Below are 9,615 nucleotides of genomic sequence, written 5' to 3'. Positions count from 1 at the left end.
ATTTGGGTTGAACTGTTCTGGAACAGTGTTGTAAATACAACTTAACCACTGATTTCTAGTCGTGTCCTCTTTTGGAAGGCCAAACAAAGTATTTTCGCTTTCGCAACGAAACACTGCGGTGGTGGCAGCAACAATAAAGTTACTTTCTTTGCGTGAACATTTGGGCGGCATTATGCAAATCTTCCCACATTGTGACGTAGACATGTGGGGGCGTGTTTAAACGACGTGGACCAGTCTTAAATTTTATAAAGAATATCTATTTGGGTTTGAGACTTTAGTCTTTGCAACTTTAGGGATCTTATCTATTCACGAACAGCTTGTAACACTCCAAAGAGAAAGAAAAACTTGAAATCACATCATATGACCCCTTTAAAAGTATTTGCATTTATTTTCCCACCTTTGCTTTCAATTTAGATTTGCATTTTGAAAATGTGACAACTTAAGGCAACATATGGTTTACAATGCCATAATTTCCACCAATTAAACTAGTAAAAAAAATTATTTGGCCATTATTTGGCTTGTCTGTTTTTTAGGGTACTTTCATTACTTTGACCACTTTAGCCGGCACCATGAGAGACAGGTCTCATGGGATGTAAAATGGGTCATTTTCCAGCTTTGCTCCGGGCCATTGCTGTTTCCTAGCTACTGATTACACAGATGTTGGCTTGGCACACTGATATCTAGGCCAGCCTCTTTGAGGGGAGCTTGTAGGTCTGGTGGCGAGGCTATTTCCACAACGACAGATGTGCAGGATGCAGGGTGGGTAGCAGGAACTTTAGGGTATGACTTCAAATCCTGCCCTTCCACCCAGACGGCCTCCATTTGGGAATATGCAGAATCCAGTATAGTAAAAAGGGAACTTGACATTGAAGTGCATGCAGCAAAAACGTATTTGAAAGAATGACTTGGGTTATACAACTTTTTTTAATGTATAGAGGGTACAGAGAGAAATACAGCCCACTTTTAAGTGGTCTTGGTTTTGGTAGTGTTTCTATCTTTCATTAATTTCCAAAGATTCTTCAATATATAGCCTTGAAACAATCTAACTATCTCAGAGATGAATCACAAATGGGGAAACAATGTACAAAAAATAAAAATACTGTGTATTTATCTCTTTTATTAGCTGCAAGTCACTGATCATAAGTAGACATTATGTTTGATGTTTATTCCAAAATATTCAAACAACTACAAACCTAACCTTTTTTCTTTTATAATGTTAACTTATCTGATTTCTCTTCAGGAATTTAGGGTTAGAGAAGTTCTTAAACAGGAATTCAGCAATTTAAAAAATATATATATTTTAATTCTTATTTTATTATATTTATGATAGTTTATTTTATTTTTTAATAAACTTTTTAAATGTTTTTATATTCATTTACTTAATTATTAATTTTCTCTGTGCCTTACCTGGTAGTATGATTTGATGTGGTAAATGAGAACAGACAGGTTTTGCGCTCTCTGGCCGACGTCATTGTTCACTTTGTTTAAACCTTGAACAGTCCCTTTGGGATTTCTGTGAAAAAAAGACATGAAGTTATTTCTGCAATATAAAATCAACTCAGCAAGAAGCAACTGAGACATCTTGTTTCTGAAGACCTGTTTAGTACATTAACCTGGACTAAGGGGCACGAGTAATAATAGCAACAAAACACAATCCGTTCATTCATTCCCTTTTTTTCCACATGACTTCATTCCTCAACTAGCCAGCACCAAGGCAGACACAGACAGAGGCAAAAGCAGTAGAATTCAGTTCAGGTCAAGTCTTGAGACTTTAACTCCTCTAGTTCAGCAGCTCGAGGTCTGAGTCCTGACACAGTGACCTGAAACGCTGCTCTCCCTTGATAAACTTCAGTCTGGGATGTTGTACATGCCACCATCAAAAAATAGTCTACAATCAAGCTCTAATCCATCAGCCTCCCTGAATCTGTGGGATTACTGTGGGCAGCTTGATATTGTACGGTTTACTACCTCAGCATCTTTACAGATTATTTTGCTTTTGAAAATACATGTTCTGGGCATTAACTATCCTTTAAATGGCAACGAAATGCATGTTACCTAAGGGCATGGTTGGGTTTTAACATTTAAATACAGCTATGGATTTTTGTCTGAGATGGAAATAGAATTTGGGGCAAAAACAACCCACCCATATGCACTCATCCAAATTCTGTCCAGCCGAACAGTCTGACGGACCGACTACAAAGTGTTCCTTCATGACCATGACAAAGCATACAGTGTTTTGGGTCTCCTGCATGGAATGAGTCATTTAAAAGCTGAAATACATGCGGTCTACAACAGTGCCCGATATTACATGCAAACGACACCATAGGGTGCTGGTAACTTCACAGTATGGGGTCTGGAATGGGGGCACACAAATTTGATCACATGTAGAGACAACCTGTGAACTGAAAAGTCACTGAGAGAACCCTTTGAACAATATGCCCTTAAGCAAAGCACTCAACTAGTGTTAAATTGCTTTGGATGACTAATTTAGGCTCAACAGCTAATTGAATGCTTACTAATGCAGAATGCTTACTATTCTGAGTTGAGTATTTGGATAATATAACTGTGCAAATGGATACTTACATTTGATTCATGACCTTGTTCAAGAAAATGCCATCCACTAATTCAGTGTATTCAGAGAGCATGTTCCCCTCTTTGTCACCTAGTTGACCAAACGTCTTCACCTTTGGAACACAGATACATAAGAGAAATTAAAATCACATGTCATGAAGTGACAGCAGTGTGACATGCTCTTTAAACAACAATTTCCTAATTTAAACAAGCAGTTTTGTGGCATTTGTGAGACTGAGACATCATATTGAGAAACTACATGGAATATTCATACTTTTAAGCACTCAATGTAGGGTGATTTAAGGAAACTGCACAAATAGAATTATCAGTGAAGTCTGGGCTGGTCGCCACACTTCATTTGAGTGAATATTTCTTGTGGCAGGTTTATGACCTCTAATAAGGAGATCAGTGGTAGAGACATACTTTAAAGTCTTGGCTACATAAATATGCTCACCATTATATAGTTTATACTTTCTTGTGACAACATGCCCCAATCATGGGGAAAGCTGTTACAGTAAATGGAGTAAGCTGTCAGAATGGAACCTTCCACTGAACAGACTATTATAAGCTTTTTAGACAAATCTTTGTTTTGCCCAACAAACACTTGAGTTATATATTACCTTCATTATATAGTTATATATATGGTACGTCCCACATCAAATTAAATTTACAAAAGTGATTTTATATTCATAGAAAGCTTATTAAATGAAAGTAAAGAGTCTACTTTAATGTTCCAAATAAATTTTGTGAAAATAAAATGTCAAAATATGGGTAAAATAATGTTCCATCGTCATTCAGCGTAACAGACATATTTATGAAAAAATGAAACAACATACTTATTCTGACCTATACTTATTAAAATATTAATAGAAAAAAAAACTTTTATTTTTTTTGATGCTTGACAACCCCTTTTCGTCTTTGACCTACACACACACACACAATATTTGATCACATCCATTTTTTTGTCAGTCTATCAGTTTGTCAGTTGTCATGACAAACACACAGCTTGATCTTCCACGTAGATAATTGTTATGCTAGCTCAGATACTCTGACACACTGATACAATCTGATACAATGTTTGCTATGTTCTGCAGAATCTGCACGTAACAAACAGAAAAATTGCAACTTACCCAAGTGACAAGAGGGCTGCTCATGAACTGCTCTAATATGACTGGAATCTCACCCTCCATATTAATATTACACGATCAGAGAGATTGAAAGAAACACGCGTGGAAGAAACACATATAAAAACCATATAAATCCAGCACTGGTGGTTTACCCTTCTCCATAAGCAGCTGAACAGAGGAAATCCAGCTGCATCATTGAACAAGGAACAAATCTGCAGTTCACGGCGATGCGATGCGATGCAGGATTTCACATTCATGTAGCTCGTTCCTCGTCAACAAACTGGTATCTGTTATTAGATTGAAAATAAACGCAGAATGTTGCCTTTTAAATGTTCCATCAGTACTGCAGCATCCTCCGGCGCCGCTCACACATCACGCCGAAACTGCAGTGCGTGTGCAGGGTGCTCACTACTGGAGATCCATCCTCACTTACTAGTGCATGTGAAGCTTTAAAGTAAAACCACCAGCCATTACAACCCAAATAACACAGGATTTTAATAACTAAATGTAAACTTGAAACATGTAGGGCACTTTCGTGTTTCCTTCATCAAAGGGAAATATCCCAAAAAGATGTAAGGTCTAATTTAAAAAGTTTTAGTAGGTATTTATGTATTTTCCGTCCCACAGCATCCGCCAGATCTGGACAGCAGTAATTCCATGGCAACTGTGGTTTAGTACATCTCTGACCTTAATCTGTTACCATAACAACAGCCGTCAACCCCCCTCAATCACCAGTTAAAATATCATAACAGGCTTATTGAGTGCAATCTGCCCCGGTCTGTGCTTTAAATCGTCACCAATGAGGGATGAGTTGAATAATGACCATATCATTCTGCTGAGGGGTGGCCAACATTAAACTGTACTGGCAGAGCTATTCGTGTAATTTGGAAAGCGGGGAAACTAGTTAGTATGTGATATTAATATCTCATAACTTAGATAAAAAAAAATTTATATATATATATATATGACAATCTCCCTAAACATGTAATGTAAGGCTTTGGCGCCACCTTGCGGAAAAGTTAAGAACAAGAAATCCACTGGTGGCCTGCAGATTCTCGACTAAACCAGCAGTAGGCTATCTTGCACTAAAAAGTCACTGTAAGCGACGCTAACCGTTACAGAGCTTCCACCAGATTTTAGATTTTACCCACCGAATTACACACTCATACAAGCCTGAAGCTTTGGAGAAACCATGGTATTTCGATTTGACAGGCAGAAGCAAAACATTTGTTTTCGAGCGCTTTGAAACTCTCAGCTCCCCCAGCGATAAAAAGCTTTCTTCTTCTTCTTATTCCTCTTCCTCTTCTTCTTCTTCCTCTTCCTCTTCTTCTTCTTCTTCTTCTTCTTCTTTTTGTCGACATTTGTCTGTGTAAACTAATTGACTGATAACAAATCATGAACATTTCGCATCGGCACCCTCCTCACTAAAACTCATTTAAATAATGAATCTATCGCGCTCTTAGCTTCCGTTTTACCATATATGGACTGCCTGTTGTGAACGCGCAAAATGATTGATATATATTTGTGTAGGTGATATGTATTTTTGTAGATAGACTGTTTAGAAAGAGTAACCATTTGTCCAATGGATTTTCATGTGTTCTCTGAGATGGATGAGAAGAATGAAGGAATTCAGGCAATTTGTTATTGTTTTGCATGTGCTAAATAAATTCTTCCCCTAAGAGAGGCTTTAAATTGATTGGGTTTTGAGAGATGCTTGCTGACAGTCTGACACAAATTACTGAACAACAGTGAGAAATCAATGGGACATATGTTGCCTATTTACGACTGGTAGTCAATTTTTAATGAACTCTTTAATATTTAATTATAACAGTTGGTTAAGGTGCGATACATTTAATCACATCATAAATTGTGCATTCCATGTGAGAAAATCAGTATCTTATGTACATGGGGCTATGATTCAGTTCAATATATGACCCATGCTGCAGCAATCAGTTTTATTATATATGATTATATGTATACAGTATATCATAGATGCATTGTATCATAGGAGGTAGTCATCCAGAAAACAACAGCAGCTACAGTTTATGGCAGCAAACAGTATATAAGGCAAAGCATGCTAAAGCATCAGGCCACGAACTACTGAGAAATGCAACATATGTGGCCTGTATTATCAGCAATGACAGTTTAATAAAAACATTACTGTTCCATTAAAACAGTCAGTTAAAGGATGATATAAAGCTACATATAAAAGCTACTCAGCTACATTTAAAGGGTGTAAGCTTAAGTGAGTGTTCAGTAAGAAAAACAGTCTCTTCTTGTGTGTACGATTGTACATTAGCTACTTCAAGGCTGTGCATGCTGCATCATGTAAACATTTTATATATACACAGTGTCAGATGTGCCATAATAGCTAGTCAATCAGAAAGTAATGATAGCTACAGTATGAGGCCGCATATGTAATGAGCAAGTTTGTTGGTGTATATGCAGATTTTCCAAAATGTCTTTCAGTAAAAATGTGCTTGATTTTAAAAAAGGATGACTAATGAACATCTTGAGAAAAGTAATTCACACAATGATTATAAACTTTTGGCAATTTTTCCATGAGCATAGTCTCTGAATAATTTGGTTTAAAATGATAAGTCTAAATATTGGAGTAAATGATTTCCACAGTTCTCAGTTAATGGTACTGAGTGTTTCTTATCCAAACAAGCATGCATTATATAATGGTTTAGAGTATTTCTTTGAAAGTGCTGTACTGTAATTTTAAAAAGAAAGCATACACAAAAATCTTTTCCTTCACAGAAGTCCTTCAGAGCATTTGAAAATTCAACGGTAAGAGTCATGGCCGCAGATGTCCTTGGCTTATTGGTCCCGCTTCAGAGAGAAATTCGTGCTGCTCACTCATGCTCTCTGCTCTCTGGTTTTGTGTTTAGAGCTTGCAGTTTCTGCCTCCCATGTTGGCTCTCCTTTAGGGTCGTGCTGCCAGAGAGCAGGCTTATTGTGTAGGGTGAAAACCAGTCTCTTTCAAAAGCAGCAGTCAGCAGCTCTACAATCGAGTCCTGCCCTTCCCGCTGGTTCTCCGATTCTTGAATCACCAGCCCCGCTCCTGCATTGAAAGCCAACTCACTACCAACCCAGTCCAGATTCCCTTAAATGACAGAAAATTAGAATAGTAATGTACGATATGATAAATTGTGAAAGTGAAAGTGAAGTGACATGTGGCCAAGTATGGTGACCCATACTTGGAATTAGTGCTCTGCATTTATCCCATCCAAAGTGCACACACACAGCAGTGAACACACACACACCGTGAACACACACCCAGGGCAGTGGGCAGCCATTTTTGCTGTGGCGCCCGGGGAGCAGTTGGGGGTTCGGTGCCTTGCTCAAGGGCACCTCAGTCGTGGTACTGAAGGTGGGAGAGAGCGCTGTACATTCACTCCCCCCACCTACAATCCCTGCCGGTATGGCCTGTCCGACTCTCTAACCATTAGGCCACGACTTCCCCGTATAATACAGATGACAAAGAAAGACAAATGCCTCATTATGTATATTTATTGTTTATTTTAATATTACATTTAATAAAAAAAATGCAATAAAATATTGAGTTCATTTGATTTGTTAATACTTTTCCTTTTACACATTTGCACTACATTTATTTGCTTTTTTAAACTTATTTTGTACTGCTTTGGCAATACAAATATACAGCTTTTGTCAGGGCAGTGAACCACTCTAAATGAAGTGTGTGTGTGCAAGAGAGAGAGTCTTACCGATGTATGCTGTGTTGTCTGTCACCATAAATTTATTCTCATTTATCCTGTGCTGAAATCCTCCCATCTGCTCCTTGCCTTTGTAAAATCTCTGATTCAAAACAGAAACGCATATATAAAATATAACCTATATTGTAAAATAAATAAATGTGTGTGTGTGTGTGTGTGTGTGTGTGTAAACAGATCAATCAAATAGATTATTTCCGCACCGCTTCTATAGAGCAGAATGGCAGTCCTGTGCATATGGCCTGCATTGACGTCATAAAGTTAAAGGTCAGTGGATGTGTGCGTGTCCACAGACTGATTAAGAGACGAACTTTGACCTCTCTCAGTACTGCAGCCTCTCGGAGCATCTCGTCTATTGGTGACCAGTACCTGAAACAAAAAATATAACAAGCCAAATGAGTGTTGATGTAAGGAAGTAGCATACAGAGAAGTCATAAATCTTCAAAAGAGCAAATTTGTCCATTTATAAATAGCTCCAAAGATTTACACATCAAAAAATCTACTTTTTTTAATATCTTTGTCTTGTTTTTTTTTTTTTTAATTGAGTGATATCTCAATTAGATTTTTTTTTTCTTGGCAAGAGTTTTCACAAATAATTCAGTGAACATCAAGATAAACAGTCTTGTTTCAAGAGCAAGACTCAATTGAGTAAACTTGTAAAAATGGGTAAACTTGATTAAAATGTTACATTGCATATTCAAATTGAATGATCAGTTGATTAAATAAATCATCCAATTTTCTTAAGATGGCAAAAGCACATTATACATACAGTATACATAATGACAATTATAGAAGATTTTGAGATTTAATTATTTTTTTAAAAGCAAATTAAAAATGATTTTGAAAAAATAATTAAAAAATCAAGTTAATATTAAATAACACGTAAAAATAGAAAAATAAAAGCATAAAATATAGCATGCTTACTTGAGAAATATCTTAGCTTAACACTACACAAAATGTTAAAATGTGTTACAGGGCTTTCAAGTTTCAGTGATTTTTCAAATCATTTCAATGTGTTTTATTTTGAAATGTGTAAATCTGTTCATGTTTTTTCCCCCTTTTTTATTTGCAGTTTTTTGCTTGTTTTAACAATCCTCCCTAAATTGATTATTTCCTTTATTAACAGCCATTTTTAAATGCTGAAACATACAAATGGCCCTGTGCCTGTGAAAACCAGTATTACCGTATGATTGGTGATCCTCTGAAGCTGCGGTTGACTAAGGGCAGGTAATCAGTTACAGAAATGTAGATGAATCTCTTGGCTTCTCGGATCACATGTCGTATGGCATCTAAATCTCTACTTCTACCCTTGGGACAAAACAGCTCTGGTGATGTCTATGAAGAAACATTGGGGAACAAAATTTAAAACAGCAGTTTTCTTTTTAAAGTTTTTTTTCAGCTTCAATTCACATTGCCAGTACACCAGAGCGAGGTAATGAGATGGCCGTCTGTGTACATACATCATTGTCAGGAGAAGAATTTTATCACTGAGCTAGAAAAGTCTCCCAGCAGCCTATAACATTACAGCACAATTCATTTGAATGGGATGATGGATGTCTCAGATGTGTCGAGTAAACATCCTGTTGCTGGAAGGGAATCGAGATTCATTACACTCAAATTAGAATCCGATGGCGAGTGTCTTCACATGTGACGCAGCTTGACGTGGAACAGAGTCACCGGGATAAATTACCTGTCGAGTGAGTGAATTTACCGTAATCAAATTATATCCCATGGGAACCAATGAAAAAGCAGTTTACATAAAAAATCTTTGTAATAAGAACAGACATAGATGTAAACACATTTCAATGTGCATGAACTGGATAATCGATCATGACGTTTATGCAATAAAATGTCAAATGTATTAGTAATTACTGTAATTAAATACTTTTACACACACACACACACACACACACACACGTTTGTTTCTGTGAATTGTGGGGACTTTCAATAGACTTCTATTAATTTTATACTGATCAAACAATATTTTTCATCCCCTAACCCAACCCTAACCCTAAACCTACCCCTTACAGAAAACCTGTTTGCATTGTTACACTTTCAGATAAACATCATTTACTATTTTTACTTATAATATATATCATTTTATTTTCCCTTATGGCAAAATGTCCAAAATTTCAGGTTTTACTATCCTTGTGGGTCACCACAATGTAGCATAAATAAGT

General features: G+C 36.8%; 2 protein-coding genes across 3 annotated transcripts in view; both read right to left on the bottom strand.

The window, feature by feature from the left end:
- Positions 1-4,240, bottom strand: part of LOC107752102 (girdin-like) — a 24,884-nt gene extending 20,644 nt beyond the window's left edge. For both annotated transcript variants that reach the window (XM_016567966.1, XM_016567967.1), the window contains exons 1-3: positions 3,702-4,240; positions 2,584-2,684; positions 1,408-1,513 (exon numbers count right to left, since the gene is read on the bottom strand). In XM_016567966.1, coding sequence (XP_016423452.1) covers positions 1,408-1,513; positions 2,584-2,684; positions 3,702-3,761 — 267 coding nt within the window. In that variant the 5' untranslated portion in view covers positions 3,762-4,240. The remainder of the gene's footprint in view (positions 1-1,407; positions 1,514-2,583; positions 2,685-3,701) is intronic.
- A 2,295-nt stretch (positions 4,241-6,535) lies between these two features.
- LOC107752113 (inactive phospholipase D5-like) overlaps positions 6,536-9,615 on the bottom strand; it is a 7,350-nt gene continuing 4,270 nt past the window's right edge. Inside the window, exons 6-9 of the mRNA XM_016567978.1 lie at positions 8,619-8,770; positions 7,639-7,804; positions 7,430-7,520; positions 6,536-6,807 (exon numbers count right to left, since the gene is read on the bottom strand). Of these exons, the coding sequence (XP_016423464.1) occupies positions 6,557-6,807; positions 7,430-7,520; positions 7,639-7,804; positions 8,619-8,770 (660 nt within the window). The 3' untranslated portion in view covers positions 6,536-6,556. The remainder of the gene's footprint in view (positions 6,808-7,429; positions 7,521-7,638; positions 7,805-8,618; positions 8,771-9,615) is intronic.

The sequence above is a fragment of the Sinocyclocheilus rhinocerous genome, unplaced genomic scaffold (genome assembly GCF_001515625.1).
Source record: "Sinocyclocheilus rhinocerous isolate Xijiao unplaced genomic scaffold, SAMN03320098_v1.1 scaffold2306, whole genome shotgun sequence".
NCBI classification, from domain to species: domain Eukaryota; kingdom Metazoa; phylum Chordata; class Actinopteri; order Cypriniformes; family Cyprinidae; genus Sinocyclocheilus; species Sinocyclocheilus rhinocerous.
Note: the sequence above shows the minus strand (reverse complement) of the source record. Positions and strands in the feature narration are given on the sequence as shown.